At 37.1% G+C, this 23,846-nt stretch overlaps 4 protein-coding genes and 1 non-coding gene across 30 annotated transcripts; 4 read left to right on the forward strand and 1 right to left on the reverse strand.

Annotated features, from left to right (window-relative positions):
• The first annotated feature begins 688 nt into the window (after positions 1-688).
• LOC122280565 lies at positions 689-2,513 on the forward strand. Its single transcript, XM_043091524.1, has 2 exons — positions 689-1,190; positions 1,783-2,513. The coding sequence occupies exon 2, from the start codon at positions 1,794-1,796 to the stop codon at positions 2,286-2,288; it is 495 nt and encodes a 164-aa protein (XP_042947458.1). The 5' UTR covers positions 689-1,190; positions 1,783-1,793; the 3' UTR covers positions 2,289-2,513.
• Positions 2,514-7,322: 4,809 nt separating this feature from the next.
• LOC122280558 (subtilisin-like protease SBT1.4) lies at positions 7,323-10,170 on the forward strand. Its single transcript, XM_043091515.1, has one exon. The coding sequence runs from the start codon at positions 7,420-7,422 to the stop codon at positions 9,745-9,747; it is 2,328 nt and encodes a 775-aa protein (XP_042947449.1). The 5' UTR covers positions 7,323-7,419; the 3' UTR covers positions 9,748-10,170.
• A 2,712-nt stretch (positions 10,171-12,882) lies between these two features.
• LOC122300771 (zinc finger protein ZAT4-like) lies at positions 12,883-13,428 on the forward strand. Its single transcript, XM_043111654.1, has one exon. The coding sequence runs from the start codon at positions 12,883-12,885 to the stop codon at positions 13,426-13,428; it is 546 nt and encodes a 181-aa protein (XP_042967588.1).
• Positions 13,429-15,910: 2,482 nt separating this feature from the next.
• Positions 15,911-15,992, forward strand: TRNAS-GCU. Its single transcript has one exon. It is a non-coding gene; the product is annotated as a tRNA-Ser (tRNA).
• Positions 15,993-16,731: 739 nt separating this feature from the next.
• On the reverse strand, positions 16,732-22,157 carry LOC122280573 (RING-box protein 1a-like). 26 transcript variants are annotated; one of them, XM_043091599.1, is made up of 6 exons: positions 21,674-22,157; positions 21,565-21,638; positions 21,417-21,467; positions 21,140-21,199; positions 16,870-16,941; positions 16,732-16,769 (listed from the first exon to the last, which is right to left on the reverse strand). In XM_043091599.1, the coding sequence occupies exons 1-6, from the start codon at positions 21,709-21,711 to the stop codon at positions 16,732-16,734; spliced, it is 333 nt and encodes a 110-aa protein (XP_042947533.1). In that variant the 5' UTR covers positions 21,712-22,157. The 26 variants fall into 26 exon arrangements, 10 of the variants coding, with proteins under 10 accessions (XP_042947533.1, XP_042947474.1, XP_042947489.1 ...); XR_006229986.1 differs by lacking the exons at positions 16,732-16,769; positions 16,870-16,941 and adding exons at positions 17,498-19,375; positions 19,586-19,706; positions 19,781-19,865; positions 20,557-20,601 and having other exon boundaries at positions 21,140-21,467; positions 21,565-21,982; XR_006229998.1 differs by lacking the exons at positions 16,732-16,769; positions 16,870-16,941 and adding exons at positions 17,498-19,375; positions 19,586-19,865; positions 20,557-20,601 and having other exon boundaries at positions 21,140-21,176; positions 21,565-21,972.
• Positions 22,158-23,846: the final 1,689 nt, after the last annotated feature.

A 23,846-nucleotide genomic window follows, 5' to 3' on the forward strand; every position in this document is an offset into this window, starting at 1 on the left:
TAATTCTAATATGTATGAATCTGGTGCATTTCATTTGTAAAAAAAGAATAAAATTTAATATTAAAAATAATAATTTTTCTTGTAAATTTTATATTTAAAAAAAAATAAAAGATGCAAAACTTACCTATTTTAAAATTACATTATCATTTCTTTAATTAAAATAGGGCAATACTAACGTGCGGCCCAAACTTGATTGCAGGCCGTGCCCACTAATATAAATCTCATTTTTTATTTTTTTCTTCTTTCTATTTTTATATATTTAAATATATTTAAATTTTGTTAAAAAATAAAAAAATACCTATGCACTAAAATTTATTTCTTTAATTATTAAATAAAAAGATTTAAAAAATACAATATATAAACTGTTAAAATAAAAAAATAAATTCAATCGATATATTAACACTTTTCCATTGGGATATTGAGGCGATTATTAGGATATTGAAGGACTCACAGGGCAAGAGTTGATTCAAATTAGGAAAATCTGATTTATGGGATCTCCCAAGCTGTAACTTACACGTGGAAACCCCAGATTTTCAATAAATAATCCAAAAAAATGAGGAAGAAAACCTCCAAACAGCACATAATAGCTATGAATGAGGCAACATAACGATGATTATGTTTAACTGGCAATAGAAGATCGACGGCCACAATTCACCGAGACCAAATGCTGCTGGTGTGGATTATACCGCAGTCCACTCCTTTAAAACTTCAATCATTGGGTTTCTCTCTCCTCAAAAGTTCTCTCTCTCTCGGCGACTCTGTCTCTCTCCCTTTAAAGCCTCAACTATTCTATTCATTCCGTTCATGTATCGTTAAGAAGCGGATTTTGTGGAGGAAACAAAAAGCAATCTCTTTGTTTGTTCGTATAAGATTTGGGTTTCTTTGAGTTTGAATGTTATCGAAAAACAGGTAAAAATAAATAAATAACAGAAGAGAGAAAAACATTGGGTTTCTTTCCGTTTTTAGGGAGATCATCGGAGAAAAGCAATCTGGGCTTGTTCGTATTCTCGAGGTTTCTTTATTGAAATGGTTTTGCTGCGTGAGATTTTCGTTCCTGACGAAGATAAGGTTGAAGAAGGAGAGTGGGAGAAAGAAAGGTAATACATACAGGGCCAGAGTGGCAGAAGTAGAGAGAGAACGAGAAAGAGAACGAGAAGTGTTGGGATTTGATTCTCTGTCTGCTTTTGCTGGTAATTCTCATCAAAGACTCAAAGTCCTTTTCTCTATCTGCCATTGAATATCAGTTTTCAATGGATTTGATGAAAAATGACTCGTTTAGTGTTCTTTGGTATTTTCGGTTAGATTGATTGTTCCACTTTTTTTACTGTTCCCTAAAAGAAAAGATTGTGTTTGATTTCATTTGGAATTAAATGTTTTTAATTTCAGAAGCCATGGACGATGTTTATTTTATTTGGAGTATATATGTTGTTTTTTTGATAATTCATTTACTGAAAAATCAGGAAAAAGTTTTTTTTTTCCTTTTTCAGAAAACAGGATGTCTCTGGAGAGAATTTTACAGGAAACTGCTTGTTTCTAAATGTGCTTTCATTTCCTTTCTTTTTTGCTTCTCAAAACAAAATAGTTTTTCCTCAAAACAGAGAAACAGCCTTACATATTAATCCACAAACAAGTTGTTGGTATTGTGAAAACCATGCAAACATCAAGAAAAGAGCTTCTTCTTTATTTATATTTTGCTCTGTTTTCTAACTAGCCAAACATCTAGAAGGGGGGAAAAAGAAAACGTGTAAAATAAAAGTACTCAAAGTTTAGCATGGTTTGCAGGGCCATTGGCAATGTCTGCAACAATAATCAATGATACCGTGTTAATATCAGCCCCGGAAGCACAACCAACGGCAGCTTCTAATTTCATTTCCCAAAATGAAGTAGAATTCGCCGCATGCGACTGCTGTGGACTAACCGAGGAGTGTACGCCGGCATACATAGCTCGCATCCGGGAGCGTTACCATGGCAAATGGATATGTGGCCTGTGCTCCGAGGCCATTAAAGACGAGATAATTAGGTATGAAAGGCTAATTAGCACTGAAGAAGCAATGACTAAGCACTTCAACTTCTGTAAAACATTCAAGTCTTCAGGATCAGACCCTCCTCCGAATCCTACATTGCATTTGATAGCGGCCATGAGACAAATTCTTAGGCGCAGTCTGGACTCTCCGAGGGGAGGATTGAGGTCTGAACCAACTAGTCCGGTGAACAGTGACCGGGAAATTCATGCTGCTCCGGGGTTTCCTAGGTCTGGCAGTTGTATTTCTAGTCTGTCTGGTCTATGAAGGTATCGGGTTGGGGTTGGAATGGGAGGGAACAACATAGAGATGAACATGGGGGAGTATACTTTTCTTTTGCTGCAAAATAAACATCCTAAAAAGGAATAAAAGGTTAAAATGATTATTGTAGTTATCTGATTACCAGGGACATCACCAAAAAAAAAAAAGCTCTCTTTTCAATCCAATGTATATATTCTACTCTGTCTTCTCTGAATCCAAACATCTTGCTAATCGTGTATTATTTTCTGATTGGAAAAATTGAAATTCTAAAAACTATACGGGATAAACGTTAGAGGAGATGTGACTGATTAAGTAATATATACAGACAATTCATTTTTACAAACGCCTTTAATCGGGGTTTGAAATTTTCCCTAAAGCTAGTTGTGACTGTATTCTAATCCAATACAGAAAGTGGTAAGAGTTTTTTTATTCTAGGATAAACCAGTCCTGTTTATGAATGCTTTTGATGAGCTATCATATTTGTTGGATCTCATAAAGGATTGTCGTTGGAAAGATGGATACAAAAATGTGGGTTTTTAATAATTTTTATTTATTTTTATGAATCTCTTGAATAACACTGAATAATACTCAATTTGCATTAAAATCTGGGAAGCTCACTTTTACAGATGCTCTGTTTAGCATGGGTATACCTACCTAACGCTCTCCATCTCTGTACTGAGGAGCCCTTGAATACTTTAAAAGTTGCAAATCGTTTACGAGATTGTGCAGACATAATAATAGAAGGACGTCACGGGTGCAAAACAGTAGGATAAATTATTCTGTAGTCAAAACATGACAAATTGATTGAGCTCTGCAATTTACCTATTTTTGCTCAATACTTCTGACAAAGTTGTGCTCGCGAGATATCAAACCAGAACCACATTAATCTGTACAAACTCTGTTAAGAGTGTAAAGACTAGAATGGAGTTATGACTAACATCTGAAACGGTACCTCAACTTATCAGAATCCGATTCATTTAACTATCTGAAGTGCTGCACATTAAATAGAGTGATATGCTGTTTGAAAAACATGTTTTTTCTATCCTCCGTATGTTATATTTATCTCTCGTAGTCCTGTCCTTTTTTTTTTTTTTTCTTGAAATTTCATTTTGACAATAATGGGTGTGGCAACAAACTGTGAGCTAGTGATAAAAGCTTTGCACGAGATCTTAACAGGTCCTACATTGGAGATTGCAGCATAAGAATCGGTGCCAGACAGCACTGGTGCTATATACGTGACTCTGCCAAGAAAGAAGGTTCCGGAATGGGATTCTGTGCCTTGTTTTGTCTTCGTAATGGGATCCTGTACATGTATTGGCCAAAACATGCATGCACCGTGTGGACCGGGAGGCTTCTTTTTAGGTCAGCACTCACTGTGAAGAATGCGACAAATTGAATCGGGTTAGGAGCAGAGAAGATGAGTAGATGCATCATTTCATTCTTGATTCTTGTGTGGCTTCCATGCTTCATTATTATCTAATACTTGTTGATTACTCAGCAGTCCTTTTTTGTGGTCCATCCTCAAGTTTACTGATCAAACATTCCAGATTCTGACATTTTTTGATCGAATTCCCTTCACAATTGAGTCAAGAGCTTGAGGCAAACATCGGTCATATCATGGAAATTACCAGCACTTACATCTCGAGTTCTCAGTATATATATCTTTGTTGCCCTGCATGACCATCCTAAAAATTTATAGCTCTTTAACCTTATCCCTGCAAATATTCTCTTTCTAAGGCCCCATTTTATTTCATAGGTTATTTTAACTTTTCTCATCTCAACTTCTAAATAACATTTAAACATAAATATTTTTTAATTTTAAAGTTTTAAATTTTCAACTTTTTTATCTATTCATTACAATTTTTTCAAACTTTTAAATAAAACATAAAAAGTAATTCAATCTTTTTAAATTTCAAAATAAAAAATTATATTATAATAATATTTTAATTTTATAATATTTTTATTCAACTTTTTATCTCTTAATTTTTTAAATTTTATAAAATATTTTAATTCAAATCATTTTAATATTATTTATAAACTATCTCACTATTATATCCCAAACCGACGTAAATGAGAAGGTATGAATGATCAAGATGATATTCTACGGAACCAGATACGCTGACATGAGAAAATGCCATTTCAGAAAATTCAACTTCTTGATCTCTTAAAATGGCGATCATTAGTTTCGTTCGAAAAGAGAATACATTAATCTTGAGATAAGCGGAGTTGAAATAAAAGTTAAAAATTGAATAAAATATTATTAAAATATTATTATTAAATATTATTATTTTAAAATTTTAAAATTATAAATTATTTATTAGATTTTATATGTAAATTTAAAAATATTAGAATGATTAGATTAGATGCTTTCTCTATCCTCCCAACAAGTTTCTACACTCTTCTACCAATTGTAGATACCTTGTCTTTCTTGCCTTCCCTGAGAAGTCGTTTACCTAATCCAAACATCATGCGCTTAAATTAATTTTTATATATATGCATAGACGAAAACGACATTTCATTCTCTTTTTTGTCTTACTTTATATCATGTTAATTGTTAAATATTGGTAATTAACTAAAGCCAATTATTTGAAGGAACTAATTAATTCTTTAACTTATTCCAATATTGTGCCAGACATGCACAATGTAATATAAGTGCCTACCTGTAAAAGTTGATGACCTAATTAACCCGTTTATTTCAGGCATAAGTAGTCTCTAGTAACCACCAGGTAGTAACTTAGTTGGCAAGATTAGGAGATCGTTCTTCCTTTTCTTATCTGAAGTCATAGATTCGAAATGGCTTACCTTAATAAAATTTAGTAATTTAAGTCTTGGGAGTCTTTTCATATTGGCACATTGATGGGATTGTGGTGACGGACTGCTCCACCTAGAGTTAGTAACGATGGCTTAAATTGAACATGCAGCAAAAAGTAGGAATCCTTATGATTATGTCCAAAGGGAGCAGCTACAGTACTAGCCGCCGCTCCGCAATAGTTGGGCCAGGAGCTTCCTCTTACTGCTTTAGAAATTGGAAGAAAAAAATGAAGAAGAAAGAAAGAAAGAAAGAAAAGTGGATTCTTCAGCATGAAGCATACACGTACGTTTGACAAAAATACTCATGTCTGCTTGCTTGCATGTGGAGGAGGGTCACTTTTATTCTGTGAGAGATTCTCAGTATGTACTCAACAAATTAAATAAATATATTATAGATAGAAAGACAACAGAATGGACAAAATCCCTTTTATACGTGATCGACTTAAAATTCCAAGGCGATCTTAAATATATATAGTTATAATATCCAAATTAATCATCTCTAATATTTATACTTATTGTTGTGACGCTATCTGCAGAGAGGCGTGGTGTTAAGTCAGTCACATGCAAACTAACTGAAATAGTTCGTGATAAAGGCTGATATGTTGCCGGCGTAGCGATTCCTCCGTCGACGTTCAAATAAAACCATATATCTAGCTAGCTGTCTGAGGGCGCGACTTTCATATATTTAGCCGATGACCGATCGAATTTATTTTTGACTCCATTAATTAGCTCTGCCTCTTTGTTTCGAATTTAGTTTTCTATTTTTTATGGGATCATGTGATCGTCGAAAAATGAAGCTTCTGACATGGAAAAATGGCATCATCTAAGCTGCAGGCCGACGTAAATCAAGAAATTTTGGAACTCTTTCGACGCATCAACGGTGGCGATATCATTTGTACATTATTTATGGGAAAATCAAACATCCGATTATATTTTTCACAATATTTGAAGTACTTCAGATTGTTTACATGAAAACAATAATAGAAAATTAATGATTGTCAACTCGTTTTCCTAGCAAGCTGATCACGTCAAGAAGCTCTCTGATGGTTTGTGCAATCGGCAGCAGAATATTATGGGCCATATATCCACTGCACATGAAGAGCCCAAAGCTTCTAAGGGATTTCCCTTTCGGGCCCAATCATCAAGTAGTCATGATCACACCAGCCATGGCCCATTCATATTGGGATTGCCGAATCAATCTCAAAGCTAAACCCAATATGTTTAATTCAAATGTAATTATATTAACATTTGTTACTATTACTGGATGGGAGAGATCTCACCGCACCTCACCAAACTCTAAGGTGAATCAAAGAAGTTCAATCGGTCGGTAGAATGTCCTCATCATCTTTCTGCTTGCTGCACTATTAATAGATGATGTACTAAAATGGCACACGATGAGATTGTTTTACCAAAGCTATCCCTGAAGAGGGTCTGTCTAACTGCTTCGGTCCGGAGAATTGCTTTTAAAGTTACGCCTATGTTGGCATTTAGCATAATACAAAAGGTGCACGCATACAGCAGATTAGCTAGTTTGTTATATTAGAAAGTGTGTACATGTGAAATGCGAATTCAATTGCTTTCAAATATCAGTTGTATTCAATAAAAGAATAGTCATTAATTAATTCATTAACGGCTTTGCTCAGGTAAATTTAAAAGTTTTGGACTCATAATAAACAAAACAGGCTATTAATATGGCCCAATAATTACACGTCTAAACACACAGCTAAGTTGTGGTTGCCTTCTAAGGAAGCTACCTCTGAGCACAGCCCCACGGCCACGGAGTGAACTTCACCGAAAGAGGCAGTCCTTGTGCAGCCGTGCACAGCATGCACGCTACAGTGGCCTTGCACTCTTGTTGTCTTTTACTCAATAATTCCTCACAATCGGCTGAATGAATCGGTCCCACCAACCGTATGGAACCATCGATTACATATACCTCCATAACATTTTCTGCGCACAGAAACGCTACGTGGCGTTGGGCCATTCGTTGTTTGAAACATGCTCATATCTGGGTCCCACTTTCACTATAGTCGCGGGCCCACAATATGCTAGTACATGCCAATTCATTGGCCATAGACAGGCAAATTATACAAGAAAAAGCAATCCAGTAAACATGTTTATCTTAAAATATTAATTAAAAGATCCGTTCTTTGATGACGTGGACCCACGGGATCCCTATAGTCTGGTTGTAGATCGTAGATAACCTTTTATCCTCGAGAAGATTATAAAGACGCAAGCCACAAGGATCGGACAGTTTAAAGGCGTCTCCAGTTTCTCAGGAAACGAACGAAAACATACGAAGAATAACACAAACACATTGGCCCTCATGGCCGTTTCCTCTGTCTCTTCAATCTTCCTCTTCCTCTGTCTCGGTGTTATAATTCCTCTTACGCTCTCAACCTCGTCGGACCGTCCGCAAACCTTCATCGTCCACGTCTCCCAATCACACAAGCCCTCCCTCTTCGCCTCCCACCACCACTGGTACGAATCGATCGTCCAATCCCTCCCTCCCTCCCCACACCCCACCGCCAAGAAGATCCTCTACTCCTACGACCGAGCCGTTAATGGCTTCTCCGTCCGCCTCACCCCAACCCAAGCCGCTCAGCTCGGCCATATCCCTGGCGTTCTCTCCGTCATGCCCGATCAGGCGCGTAAGCTCCATACGACTCGCACCCCGCATTTCCTGGGCCTGGCCGATGATTTTGGAATCTGGCCCAACTCCGATTATGCAGACGACGTTGTAGTCGGAGTTCTTGATACCGGAGTCTGGCCAGAACGGCCGAGTTTCTCAGACTCGGGCCTGTCCCCTGTCCCGGTCGGCTGGAAAGGCGTATGCGAGACAGGGCCTGATTTCCCAGCTTCGGCTTGTAACAGAAAGATTATCGGTGCGAGAGCTTTCTACAAAGGATACGAATCGTATTTGGAGAGACCCATGGACGAGTCGACGGAATCGAAATCTCCGAGAGATACCGAAGGCCATGGTACTCACACAGCATCAACGGCTGCGGGATCTGTTGTCTCCAATGTTAGCTTCTGCGGAATATATGCTAAGGGTGAAGCAAGAGGCATGGCAACCAAAGCCCGAATCGCCGCGTACAAGATTTGCTGGAGTTTTGGCTGTTTCGATTCCGATATACTCGCCGCCATGGACCAAGCCATTGCCGATGGGGTCCATGTAATCTCTCTTTCCGTGGGAGCCAACGGTTACGCTCCTCCTTACTCTAAAGACTCCATAGCAATCGGAGCCTTCGGCGCAGCCCAGCACGGAATTCTCGTTTCATGCTCTGCGGGAAATTCTGGCCCTAGCCCATATACGGCTGTGAATATTGCTCCCTGGATTTTAACCGTAGGTGCTTCCACCATTGACAGAGAGTTTCCGGCTGATGTGGTTCTAGGAGATAGCAGGATTTTCGGCGGCGTCTCGCTCTATTCGGGCGAGCCTCTTGTTGATTTCAAGCTTCCGTTGGTCTATGCCGGAGACATTGGAAGTAGGTATTGCAATATGGGGGGCCTTCAACCTTCCAAAGTCACCGGGAAAATCGTTGTCTGCGATCGCGGAGGGAATGCGAGGGTTGAGAAAGGAAGCGCGGTGAAGCTCGCCGGTGGCCTCGGAATGATTCTTGCTAATACAGCCGACAGCGGAGAAGAGCTCATCGCTGATTCGCATCTTATACCGGCGACTATGGTGGGTCAGATTGCCGGTGATGAGATAAAGAATTACATCAAGTTGAGCCAGCTCCCAACCGCCACAATTGAGTTCCGTGGGACTGTAATAGGCACTTCACCACCGGCTCCAAAGGTCGCAGCCTTTTCGAGCCGCGGTCCGAATCATCTAACAGCGGAGATTCTCAAGCCGGATGTTATAGCTCCAGGTGTTAACATTTTGGCTGGCTGGACTGGTTCCATTGGTCCAACCGACTTGGACATTGATCCTAGGCGTGTGGAATTCAATATAATTTCTGGCACTTCTATGTCTTGCCCTCATGTCAGTGGCATAGCGGCCTTGCTTCGAAAAGCTTATCCCAGTTGGTCACCTGCTGCTATTAAATCAGCTCTAATGACCACAGCTTACAATGCAGACAATTCCGGGAAAAATTTCAAAGATCTTACGACCGGCAACGAATCGACGCCCTTCATTCACGGGGCTGGACATGTTGATCCGAATAGAGCTCTTAATCCTGGGTTGGTCTACGACATGAATGTCAGCGACTATGTTGCATTCCTTTGTGCCATTGGGTATAATGCTCAAAGCATTGCGGTTTTCATGAGAGAGCCTGCCGGTTCAGATATATGCGCAAAAAAATTGGCCAGTCCGGGCGATTTGAATTATCCATCATTCTCGGTAATTTTCAATTCCAACCAAGATTCGGTTACGTATAAGAGAGTTGTGACAAACGTTGGAAGTTCGGTCGATGCAGTTTATGAGGTGAAAGTAAATGCTCCAGCAGATGTTAAGATCAGTGTTTCGCCTAGCAAGCTTGTATTCAGCGCGGAAACTCAGACCCAAACATACGAGATTTCCTTCGCCAGTGGTGTTGGCCTTGGGTACAGTCATTCTGCAGGATATGGGTCAATTGAGTGGAGTGATGGGAGTCACAGTGTGAGGAGCCCGGTTGCTGTAACCTGGAAGAGTGGGATCACGGCTGCCATGTGACTTCGCATTTCGGGATGGTTCGTTTCTCGCCCATTTCACAAAGCGGATGGAGCATTGGATGTGTGGGCACCTGTTTGGCATATCATGTTTTAACTAGTCATCTCTCTTGTACAAATTGAAGATTCCTGGTTTGCTTTTTCTTTTTTTAGGGGAAGTTTTCAGTTGGCATGATGAAATGGTTGATTCTGGGTTTTTTAGGTCCTGTAACTTGATGTTTCTTGCTCAGGCTGGAACATCATGTGCCGAAACGCAAAACCCAATAATTGCATCGAAAGTCACTGACTTGTACTGGGAAAGGCATTGCTGATAATTGATACCATGATGCTAAGACAATCTCCCATATATACCAGAAGTGTGTAGTTTTGTAAGTTGTTGGTAGTGGTATCTTGGTGATCAAGTGAAGATAGTGGTTTTTAACGATAAGTCGGATTGTATGCTAGAATTGAAGCTGCCAAGTGTAAGAAATTGTGTACGAGTGCCTGCCACACAAAGGCTTTCTAGTAAGAGAAAATATTGTGAGTAATCACTATTCACCACTATACACCACACACTTTATAAAAAATATCTATATATTCTATGAAAAGCATCCATACACCCTATAAAAACCTATAAGTATGTGGCTTGCAATATGAATAGTGGCTAATGCATAGTAAATCCCTTATAGTAATATGCAGGTTTAGATTCTTCTTGTTGGCCCTGGTGCCATAGGAATTTGGACAGTATGGGTAACTAACTACACAGTAAAGGTCATTGTGTCGCAAAATTTGGAGATCAATCTATAACAGGGTAGTAGAAGGGGAATCCTCTTGTTGGCTCTATTGCATCGCTCGCCTATTTATACAAATAGTGAAAATCAAGAGGGCATTAGAGCCTATTGGTGAGAATACACCCGCTTCTCTTTCTTAGAAAAAGAGTCCTCCTCTTTGGAAGAAAAGTCCCTCATCCTAGCTGTTTTGCTGCTTCGACTGGCTCCATCCTCTTCTCTGTTCTCATTAGGGTTAGGCAATGGAGCCCCGCATCCCGCTACCCCGCCCTCGCATAGCGGGGTGGGCAACACCGCCCCGCATCTAGTCCCCCTAGCAAGGGTAGAGGGCAGGGAGGGCTCAACCCCGCCCCGCGCCCTACATATATATTATATATATAAACATAAATATATGTTTGGCTCTATTGCATCACTCGCCTATTTATACAACTAGCGAAAATCGAGAGGGTATTAGAGCCTATTGGTGAGAATACACTCGCTTCTCTTTCTTAGAAAAAGAGTCATCCTCTCCGGAAGAAAAGTCCATCATCCTAGCCGTTTTGCTGCTTCGCTTGGCTCCATCTTCTTCTCTATTCTCATTAGGGATAGGCAGCGAAGCCCCGCATCCCGCTACCCCGCCCTCGCATGGCGGGGTGGGCAACATTGCCCCGCATCTAGTCCCCCCAGCAGGGGCGGAGGGCAGGGAGGGCCCAACCCCGCCCCGCCCCGCCCCCCCCCTGCAAATATAATATATATAAAAACATAAATATATGTTTATATACATAAATATAAATATATCTGCAGCGGACAGGGCGGGGTTGGGCCCTCCCTGCCCTCCGCCCCTGCTGGGGGGACTAGATGCGGAGCGGTGTTGCCCACCCCGCCATGCGAGGGCGGGGTAGCGGGATGCGGGGCCCCACCCCCTACATATATATATTATATATAAACATAAAATATTTATATATATACAAAAACATAAATATATGTTTATATTTTACAAATTGTGTATATATAAATATATATATATATATATATTACAATTTGTTATATTTGTTTACAAAGTATACGTTAGCAAATTTAAAAATTATATAGTTTAAAACTACTACACTTCAACTTACATAAAATATGCACTAGCAAATTTAAAAACTACATAATTTTTAAATTATAGTCATATTTACAAAATTTAAATTTATAATTTAGATCTAAAAATATATTTTTGATCATTTTTTAATCTAGAAATAATTTTTAAATATAATAAAATGTAATTTATATTTAAAGTGAAAATGAGGTGAGGTGGGACGGATATCCGCTCCACACCCCACCTAGCGGGGCGAGGGGATGATGAGAAAAGCCCACCCCTACACCATGCGGGGCGGGGTGCAAGGAGGGGGCTACCACACACCGTATGGTGCGGGTAGCACCCATAATTCTCATGCATTTTCCTTTTCTTGCTTAGCGTTATTTATAAGTTTTTCTGTAAGTTTTTGTCACTTTTTCTTTCAACCGGTTCAATCTAGGCTCGACCTTTAGCTTTTTGGTGACTGAATTTCTATACGCGCACCACTATGCAACTACTCAGCCGCCGATCTAATGGTAATGAGCAAAACCATAGCAAAAATCTCATTGGCTAATCCTCACGCATTACTTGTACCTTGCGTGGCCATCACATGCTGAAAAGCATCTGATGGTTGTGTCACATCATCAGCTTTGCTTAGGATTGTTCACTTAGGTATCCGGATATGCCCAGCCCGGGACTTGAATTTCAAAACAGGGCCCGGTTTTGGCCCAGGTACACCCAATTAAGAGTCGGGCCGCAACGCGTTTGAATCCAGAAAAAAAAAAAAAAAAAAAAAAAAAAAAAAAAAAAAAAAAAAAAACTCAAAAATCTGAGTTCCAAGCTGTACTCGATTTTTTTGGTTTTGTTTTATTTTTTTGTTTTAATTCCTAACAAGGACCTCCACAACTAAAAGAATGGATATATGCTTATTTTGCTTTAGTTCTTAACTTATTTCCAAGCATTCGAAGCTTTGATCATGGAGGGTTTTCAACATTGTCAAACTCATTATTATGATTACAGAAAAAGTATTAAAATTGGCAATGCCCCCGTCTCATAAGAAATTGACAGATTAGGAGAATGGGGGAGGATTCACATGCTACCAGAAACTCAATCCTTGAAGCAAAATACTCCTCAAACATTATCATCAACACAAACCCAAAATCAAAGAGAAAAAAACAAATCGAGAAGAAAGAAAACAAACCCAAAATACGGTTCCCTCACTATCCTTCATCTCCTTAAGAAACAGAGAGGAAGCAAATTTTGAAACCATGGACAAGCTCAGAATCTGCGAGATCTGTAACAAGCGCTTAGCCAATGGTAAGGCCATGGCCCCCACATGAGATCTCATCTCGCCAAGCTTCCAATCCCTTCCAAACCAATACAACAACATGACAACTCGGTTGTCGCCAAGTCAACTCAGCCATCTTGGTCTCCATCCTCGTCCTCTTCTCTCAACTTCCACTCCATAAAGAATCCCACGCAGTCCTATCCATCCCTCAAGCGCAGGTTCTCTCTCATTGCAAACTCCGGCAGCAAAAGTGATGCTGAGTCTCAACCGGCCAAGAAATCAACTCGTAGAAGATCAAAGCGTTGCCGTAAAACAGTCGTACCGCTCGCCAAGTCACCGCTCGAGCCCGAACAATTGAGTTTTGTTTCTAACACTTTCTTTGAAGAAGAGGGGGCTCTGTGTCTTATAATGCTTTCAAGGGATAAATGGTCGACAAAAGGGCAAGAAAAAGTTCAAGAAGTAGTCGAAGGAAGCTTAGATGATCATGAAGATGAAGATCACAAGGGTACTGATAATTACCCGTCATATTTGCACGTCACGGCCTCGGGTAAAGTTCAGTTGCGAGACGAGGATGAAGATGAGGCACGCGGATGAAGACGACGACAACAGTTTCGGAGAGACGGTTTTCGAGCCTTCGGTGCAGAGATGAATCATGAGAGAGAGGGGGAGAGAAAGTGAGAAGAAAATCCAGAGGGCATAGAGGGATTTTACGTTTTTTATTTCAATCATTATTCGTTTCTGCGTATTAAAAAAAAAAAAAAAACGATATCGGATTTTAAATCCAGTTTCGGGTCTAAAATCCGATACTTGGCTTGGACCTACGACGATTTCAAAATATGGGTTTCGGCCCAAATTTGATTCGGATAGAAAAACGCAATCGGAAACCCGATTATCCGGATTCTAGTCTGGGCCGGTTTTTACCCGGTCCGGATGAATAGCCCTAACTTTGACACCCAAGATCTTTTAGATCTAACCATCCCATCTCACTATCACCGACGCGTGGAATTCACTCACTGCCATGGGCAGCCGTGAAGAAACCCACCAAGCGACAATTCTGGCCAATTGATGTTGGTCAACCTAGTATGTCCTAATTGAATATCTTGAGGCTAGGGATACCAATCTCTTCAGTGAACCTCTCAGGACAACAAATTGCATTATACCATTATATTGCCCAGATGACTAACACAAGAGGGGGGGTGAATTGAGTTGTATTTAAAAATAATAATAATTATAAATCAAATATACAATATAAAATATAAACAAAATACGAAACAGTAATAAATATAAAGAGTAAGGGTAAGAGAGAAACAAACTCAGTATGTTAACGAGGTTCAGCCTCACTGCCTATGTCCTCGCTTCAAGCTACCCCTTAAGGATCTCCAAATTCACTATTCAACATCTTTCAGGTGGAGATAGAAACCTATTACACTTTTGAACAATACCGCTACAAAGGATCTGTGTAGAACACCCTCTACACTTGCAATCACCTTACACGTGGTGATTCAATTATTCCCTGAGTAGAACACTGTCTACACGCACAAGAGTTATACACACCCTTTTACTGATACAAGAGCTGATAATGTGTAAGTTATCAGAAAACACTCATCAATGAGTGAAATAAGAACAATACAGCGCAAACTATATCTCTCAGAATGAAAAAGGATTAAGGCTCAATGCTTAGAGAAGAAAGAATGAAAACTTTGAATGAATGTTGTATGCTCTTAGTATTGTAAATGTGAAACTCTCAAATGATCTATTTATAGGCATATGAGACTTCATATTCAAATTTAAAAATATTAACATGTCAAAGACAACATCATTCACTTTTTCAAAAAATTCAAATAAAAGATTCTTTTTCAATTGTCAAAGACAATATCATTCATTTTTCAAAAATTTCAAATCTAATCTTTTACTTTTGGCATATGACAAAAGGAGCACACTTTACTTTTCAAAAAATTCAAACCTAATCTTTTATTTTTTGCATATGACAAAAGGAGCACACTTTACTTTTCAAATATTTCAAACAAAATCATCTACCTTTTGCATAAGTCAAAAAAAGCATCAATCACTTTTGAAAATATTCAAATAAAACATGCACATGTGAAAGATGACAATCAATCATCTTTAATATTTTCAAAGTTCAACCCTTTAACCAAAGTATGCACATGTGAAAGATGACAATCAATCATCTTTCAAAATTTTCAAATTTAATTTTCAAAATATTCATGCACATGTGAAAAATGTATTTTAATGCTTTATGATAAAATATTAATTTTGAGTCTTAATCCTAATTTCAAATTTTTAAGAGATTTACAACATTACTCTATAACTTTAATGTGAACTTATTTCCTTCTTGCTCATGATTGTTTCCTTGATGTGTTTGACTCCATTGTGTAGACAACTTGAGTTTGAAACTCCTTTATTCTTTGAATTCATTTGTTATTATCAAAATTCATGTGTAGATATATAATTACACAAAACTTAAAATATTGGGTTCAACACATTAACATCCACCACTTCTAGCAATGGCAACACAATTCACACATATGTGCAAACTATAAGAAACCGAAATCGTCATTTTAGATAGAAACATCTTGGCATGGAATGGGTGGAGACTTGGTTTTTGTTGTCAAAACCATATTTTTCTTTTCTCAACGTTTGCAATATGTTTGTTATGATGGGGTGTTTGTTGGGTAATCTCAACCCCTCTCCTTATATATCTTGATTAGGTTATGCTAATGAGTTGTTTACTTGATTAGAAAAAATAATAATGGTGACAATACAGCCCAACAATTGTTATTATAGAATATTGACATGTGATGAGATGAAAGTTAAAAATTGAATAAAATATTATTATAACATTATTTTTATTTTAATATTTGAAAAAATTAAATTTTTTATTATATTTTATGTAAGAGTTTGAAAAACTTATAATAATTAAATAAAATGAGATAAATTGATAAGTTCTCTCAATCCAAATAACCCTAAATGTCGAAAGATTATTAGGATGAAGGATAAAGGAGAGAGTTAAAGAATTTTAGGTGAAAATCGCCTGTATGCAAGTTCTAAACAAACAGTCGCTTTGGCCGAGTGGTTAAGGCGTGTGCCTGCTAAGTACATGGGGTTTCCCCGCGAGAGTTCGAATCTCTCAGGCGACGACGCTTGTTTTCATTCATCAAACATCATAGGATTAACGTTAGAACGACAGCGTATGAAATGATAAATGATCTAAGGTGGAAAAAGTTATCAAAATAATAAATTTTGATTTAGATAATACGTGGCATTAGCGAAATCCAGTACCGGAAGTCGGATTGATTCACAATAGAATACCAGTCATTTTCTTCCCACCCGAGTATTATTATATTGTTATCGTAAATCAGAAAAAGATCTCGATGGAAAATAGCCATCCTATCCTACGAGGATGGCTCTGATGTTAAAAGAGCAAACAACTTCATTTCATGTTTTCAAAGCTCTCTTGCAGTGCTTAATCAACGCTCATCCTTAAATTGGGTCCAGATGTTATTCCTGAATCTTCACCAACACCTCTTTCAGAAATTAAAAAAGATGATATCCTCATCTAATAAAATTAAGAATTTTACTACATACAAGCACAGTCGCACACTAATCTGTGTACTAATACTGATTTATTCATATTTAAAATTTAAATTAACACTGTTTTTAATAAAATCTATTTTTTGGCCAATCGCATCACATTAGTACACAGATTAGTACATAATTGTGCTTGCAACTATATTTTTCCTAAAATTAATGTGACTGACTAAGGAGTCTTAGATACGTCCACTTCTAGCTGTTTTGGTTTTTTTTCCTTAAGTCCACTTCTAGCTGTTTTAAAAAATGAAAGAAGACAATTGCTCCATTTCTTGCTACCCAGTGATTCTAGTGGCCATACTTCTGGAACTCCCACTCGCTATTGTCTGAGGGGAAAAACATCTCAATGAGAAATTACAATATTTAAAGCGGAGAAAGAAGCAAAAGGTTGAGCCACGGCATAAATTATAAGACAGCCGTACATACCAAGTGGGCAAACTTGACGGGTTTTAAGCCATCGACTGATGCAGTGGAAGTGGAAGGCATGGTTGCAAACACGTAGCATAATGTTAAACAACGTTTGTAAATATAAAACACATATACGCACTAGGAACATTGACAACATAAGCATAAATGAACAAATCAACCTGAGCAAAAACAGGGGCTCAGCATTAAATGATATAATGATGAATGCAATTATTCTCTACATACAACTTCTCTAAGAGCATTCACATTGATTTCATCAAAGCCATCTTCAAAATTTGATGAAAAGTATAAATTTTCCATAATTCTAAAATCTTTCTATCCATAATCTCACATTAGATTAGCCATTAGATTCATCAAAATAATAATATAATATTATTTTTTTAATAATTTTTTTTTTCATATTTTGCAATTAACCTACTATATGTACATTAATAATTTAATTTGATATTTAAATTATTGATTTCCAACTTATATGGATATATATATTTATTTATATTGAAGGCAGTATATATTGTGCCTTTTATTAACTTATATGAATATATATATATATATTGAAGGCAGTATTACTTCAGATCCACAATTAACTTATATGGTAGTTAAATCTCGTATAAGCTCCATCTGGACAGTATTGCATCACAAATAATTATATTCCCTGTATGATCAACAAAGTTCCTGGAAGCTAGACAAATCAGAGTTTTTGATCGCTACACAAATAAACTTCACGAATACAGCTTCTTAAATTAAAAAATACAGCCTCAAGTCAAAAATCCATCTTTGTCGCTGTTGCCCATCGCTGTGTTCTTCCAACTTGCTCATATATATTTTTTTTTTATCTCTTCAAGCTGCACTGAAACTTCAATTTTTCAGAGCGATAATTGCAGAAGTTAAAAGCTCTTCATTTCTGCAAAAACTCTTACACTCAAACAGAGGCGGCAAAACAACTAATTGCATAAGGTCCTCTTTCAGAACAAGCAAAGCTTAAAATCATAATTATCACGCAAACTTTTTCCAACCCCAATCTTAAAATCAGAATTGCCAAGAATCTGTAGGCAGCAGGAAAAATTTTTCTTTCAAAAGAATAGAATTTGCTTAAATAATGAAGCAGAAGGGCAACTATATGTAATTGTTTTTTCGGAGTCTAATCACGTGAGATGTATTTCATCAAATTAAAGCAAACTATTTGGAAATAGATAATGATGAAAGTTCACATAGAAAGGATTATATTCAAAATAAAGCGACACAATGCCTTCATGAAGTCCGACAAAACTAACAAAGAATCCTTTGTGTAGCCTGCTTCCTCAAGGACTTGGGTCAGAACTTGCTGTACCAGACATCAACAAAACCACACATGCAAAACAAGATATTCAGCAGCACATATAATAACCACGCATATCAAGTTCAAAATCGTTTAAGTAATTAGCAGTAATCGATATGCTCTCTTTTAAGTTCATCCCACGTGTGCGCATATTAGCCATATGTAAATAAAGTTGATTTTATTCAATTTCCATTAGAAATTTTAAACCTTATTTCTCACCCTAATAGATTTACAGAACAGTTGATATTTTATTACTCTAATGGGATCTAACTCAAATGGATCCTCCCCTGAACAAAAAAAGAAAAAAAGAAAAGAACATATTGTATTTCTTAATGTCACTCGTCTCATAAAAAGAGTAAAGAATTTGAAGTATTTGGCCAAAGTGCATCAGCATTTAGAAAAAAGTGCTAAATTAGAGGAATGCAGAGTCATTCAAGATTTGCCATATTTATACAAGCAAATAAACATTCAAGAACAGATTTTGTATTTGTTCCAAGTCATTTTTCCTATCTTCCTTTTCTGTTGATATTGTTGAAAATCTCCAACAACCATATCACTTTCAAAGCAAACTTGAACCCTATGTGCACATATCATGCAATTGAAGACTGCTACGATATCCCTGTATTTTCAAGTTCATAGATTCAATATTAAAAAAGGCCACTGATGATAACCAACACAATAAGGTTTCACGTATATAGCCTTTTAAACTGTTTGCGTCACACCTTTTGCCTTATTATTAAAGATTTCTTACTTGTAAAGGGAAAAGAAACCTTTAAACTGTATTACCAATTAAAAAGAAAACGCACATGAATTGCATAGCCCGAAACCTTTCAAATAAGGCCACTAATCAGAAGATTCATTCTTCAAACATTTTGTAGTTAAGAACTAACCTCCCTTTGTTGTTCAGATATATATTGTCCTGTCAAGTCCCGCAAAACTTCGAGCATGTCATTCATCGCAACTCTTCCATTGCCATCCGAATCATAAACTCTAAAAATAACTAGGAACAAAGAGACGCCATCACCCCAATAGGTGAAAATTCAGAGAAGATAATTTCTAGAAACATGACATCACAAAAACTAAAGAGTCATTACACTCAATTTTCTGTTGTAAAGTCGCACGGGGACTGAATGCGGACAAGAATGCCACGAATTCCTTAAAGTTCAATCCGTCCAACATCCTCAACAATCTCTGGAAGATACACATTGCAGCACATTATCTTAGTAAGCAAATTGCACAAAATAAGCGCATACAACCATAACCTACGTAATTACATATGTAAGAAGACACGCATACATGCGTAAACGAATTGAACCCAAATAAATAGTTTCATCCCTGTTTATAAGCGTATAATATATGTTATAGATATAAATGTAAACACGCACAGAGAAAAAGTAGGACCTGGGAGAGAGGGTTGACGGCGAATTCAGGAATAGACATGAACTCCTCAGAAGAGATGAAACCACCGCCGCTTCGATCGAGCTGACAGAACCTCTGGTGTTTGTGGGGGGTCTAATCGGAGCTGTGGAAAGCCCGATGACGTTAGAAGAAGATGGACGAAATTGGGAGAAACGACGTGACCATCTTTGAAACTACCTCGGTGAGGCCGCTGGTCGTTGGAGCGTGTGTAAACAGCTCGTCGTTGGTTCTTATGTTGCGCTATACAAAACCCAAGATGAACCTGCTCCAAGAATCGAAGGAACGAAGAAGGATAAATAGCTTGAAAACGAGAGAAAGAGAGAAAGGGGAAGAGAAAACTTACGGCCAGCCTTGGAGAAGAAGCTCGTCTGAAAATCGGTCCAGATCAGAGTGATTCTTGTGAAGAATCCGAGTGCTCTTTCGTGCGAGAAATGAAAAAGAGAGAGGGGGAGAGAAAACGCGGGGAGGAAAATGAAGAGGGAAAGGAAAAAGCTGTTCGGTAATGAGAATTAAAACCGAGTAACATAATGAGAAGATGAGTGTGCAGTAGCCCTTCATATTTGAAGGAAACTATAAATTTACTGTAGGTCAAAACTTGTCATTTACCGGTTTGACTAATCCAATGCAGGGGCTTTTTACACATATTCATCATTTTATGCATTTGCATTGGCTTTTGATGAAGCCAATGCCAATGCTCTAATCCAAGGAGCCATGAGTCAAAGCTTCAACTAATAATGCATTGTTTAGTGTGAACCTACTTATCCAAAGCTGGGGGAGAAACCACACAAAGCATGACAAAGCAAAAGATAGGTGACAATTAGGTTCCTCATGAAGAGACAGAACTAACCAGTCGCAAAACGATAATATTATGATAGCCAAAAAAGTGGAAAATCTTCCTCAAAACTATATACCAACACCAACACAAACACACTCTTTCATAAGCCCGCCATTACCTCGCTTAGAGCCATCTCCCCCATTCAGACAGCCTCAAAGTTACCCTGACATAAATCCATAAAAATGAAGTTGGCTACTGAAGAACTCATATTTTCTTTCAATACGACGGAATAATCTTGCCAGGTCCAAGAAAACCAAAAATGCCATAGCATGAAACCACCTTTCCATCCTTCAAGCATGAAACAGTTTTATTAAAGAACATAAATGAGAAATGTTATTGGACATGAAGCAATTCCCTGTTAATTAAGAAAAACGTTCAATTCCGCCAGACTAATGTAAACTTTCGTTATGAGACGGCAGCATGCGTAAAGAAGTCATCAACCTGCCAGTCCATTTGCTAGCAGTGGCACAGTGGCACAAAGTAAAACTAGATTCCTAAATTTACCAAGTTCCACAATCAAAAAGCCAACGCAGTTCATCACGCCAATTATACATTATAATCGACAATTTTCCCGATATCTTAGAATATATAACATCAGTTATACTTGATTGCTACCTGTGAGACTATATTCCTCAAATTTGGAGTCTCTCACCGTGTCACCACTACATTGTTCGGGTTTGAAAAAAAAAAAGAATACGTACCCCAAGCGACGGTGCATTCTTCGCTGGTCGCACTAGCCTGATTAGCTTGGCACTCAATGCCAACCCGAAACCACAAAACAGAAAATAGGAAAAATCAAAATCAGCCATGAATGATCATTGAAAGAAAACGAGAGAAAAAAATAAATACACCACACCTGAGAATAACAAAAGGAATTAAGACAAAAGTGAGAATAAATGAGAGGAGATTAATGATGTGGTTCCTACAGATTAATCACTCACAGAAGAAATGAGAGGAGATTAAAGCTCAATCACTCACAGAGATCCATGATGTGGTTCCTACAGATTGCACAGTTGTCCACAACAATATCTGCACAAAACTCAGAAAAAAATCAAATTAAAACTCGAATTCATCCAGATACGGCACAGGTAATTAGAACAAAGTTTAAATTTGAAGGGAGGCTGACCCCAGGCCCAAAGAGCGACGGCGTTCCACTTTTTGATTTCGAAGTGCTTGTTTTTCTTCGTTGAAGACGAAGACAAGGCGACGGAAGAGGATGGGCCCTCGCCCGCTGGGACTCCCAGCCTGGGAGCATAATAACGTCCGAGTCCATAGATTCGCGGCTCTTGATCCCAATGGTCGCCGGGAGAGAAATAAAGACGGCCCCGTTGAACGGAACTAATTTTAACGTTAATTTAATATTTAAAAACTCCACTATTGGATCACCAAATTTATTTTAATTCAAACTTTTTTAATACATAAAATCTACAACAATACCTTTCTACGCAAGAAATGCATAATTTTTTTAATTTTTTATAAATATATCTAAATACATTTTAATTTTTAACTTATTCTAAATTCTATTTGAAGAAAAAAAAAAAAAAACCTTATCTTAAATTCATTTTAAAAAACTCTACAAAACCTGTCTCGACTCACAATTATTTATAAATATCTCATCTTCACTCAATTAACCTCAATAAAATAGATTTCCCTTCTGGGGTGGGGGAAGAAGAGAGCGAATCCGGAGGAGTGAGCATCGAGTGACGTGTTTCGAGGAGTGTGCACTGTGCACAACGTCTGAGAAATTACGAGCATAGCTGTGCTAGTCGCAAGGGCCCGGCCCGGCCCAGCTTATAAGCATTCATTTTAGAACAAATTTAGTCATCATTCTATTTTTATTTCTAATCTTTTCATTTTTTGAAGAAGCAGAAAATTTTAAATAATTTAATAAAAATAAAAACAAATATAATATACGGTATAAACAGATTAATATCAAATCTCATCATTTTATATCTATATAAAAAGAAAATGCTAAGTTTCACGTGGTTTTTGTTCTTGATTTTAACGTAAGTGTATTTTTATTTTTTTTAATGTTTAAAAATGGAAAAATCTAATTATTGATACAATTGCACATTAATATGTAGACTAATCTAATGTGATTGGTCAAAAAGTAGATTTTATTGAAAACAATATTAATTTAAATTTTAAATATAAACGAATCAGTATTGATACGTAGATTAGTATGCGATTTTACTTGTACATAACAAAACTCGTAAAAAATTTATAATGCATTGGGACAAAACAAGGGACAAATTCAGTACATGTAGCAGGACTTATATATAAATGTTGGTGTCCAAATAAAATAAAATTGATTGTAGATAAACTATTTATATTATTTAAATGATAAATTTTAAATTTAAATCATAAGATTTATTTTTTAAATTAGGTCAAATTATGTAAGTATGCTCTGCACATTGATCTTTTAATTGAAAAATAAATCCTAATATACACTGTTGCACTGTGAGCTCATTTTTTATAAATGAATATTGATTTTAAAAATATATTTATTTACATGTTTATGCACACTTTTTAAACCCCTTGACGTTATAGCTAGGCAACATAGGCCAAGATATTGACATGGAGTTGATGAATTATTGGTTTGGAAAGGGGGGAAATAGATGTTATTGATGTAATTAAAATCATAAAGATCATGTGCCACATGGCTTGGTCGGAACATTTTAAGAATAAATTATGGTCATGTCTAGTCCAAACACGTACAGAATAAAAGACGACCCAGTTTGATAGTCAGTCAGATACAATAATCTCTATTAATTAATTAGAAATTACAGCAAAAGATAACATAGCAATAAATAAACAACAACATAAATGTCCTATTCATGCCCCGTCATGCTATGCGTTACACACAATATAATATGCGGAAGATGCTTCCCAATTGTCTTCGTGTATGCATATATATATATATATATATATCTATTTGAATTATCAAAAAATGATAAACTCCCCGAGAGGTAATGAGCGATGTAACTCTTGAAAGATTAGAAGCTTTTCAGTACTACTCCATTGTACTTATCTGTTAAAATTAGTCATGTCAAAGGAGTCAAAAAGTCAACGTGCCGTTACGAGCATACGCTCCTTTCTCAAACTTATAAGGAAAATGATTTACACAATATTTTTCAATGCATATTTTATAATAATGTATTAAATAAGAGGTATTTTTAAAAAAAATCTTCATCATATAATATTATTGTAAAATATATTATAAAAATGTGTTGTGTATGTATTATTATTCCAAATTATAAAACAAATTGTGTATATTATTTTCCGATTACGTATAAGATCATGTCAAAGAACACAGAAATTGTTTATTCTTTCCTAGCAAAATGGTACAGATGGGTTGTATTTTGGGTAGGAATAGAAATTAGAAAGGTAAAAGTATGAGTACTGTTT

The sequence above is a fragment of the Carya illinoinensis genome, chromosome 1 (assembly GCF_018687715.1).
Source record: "Carya illinoinensis cultivar Pawnee chromosome 1, C.illinoinensisPawnee_v1, whole genome shotgun sequence".
NCBI lineage: Eukaryota > Viridiplantae > Streptophyta > Magnoliopsida > Fagales > Juglandaceae > Carya > Carya illinoinensis.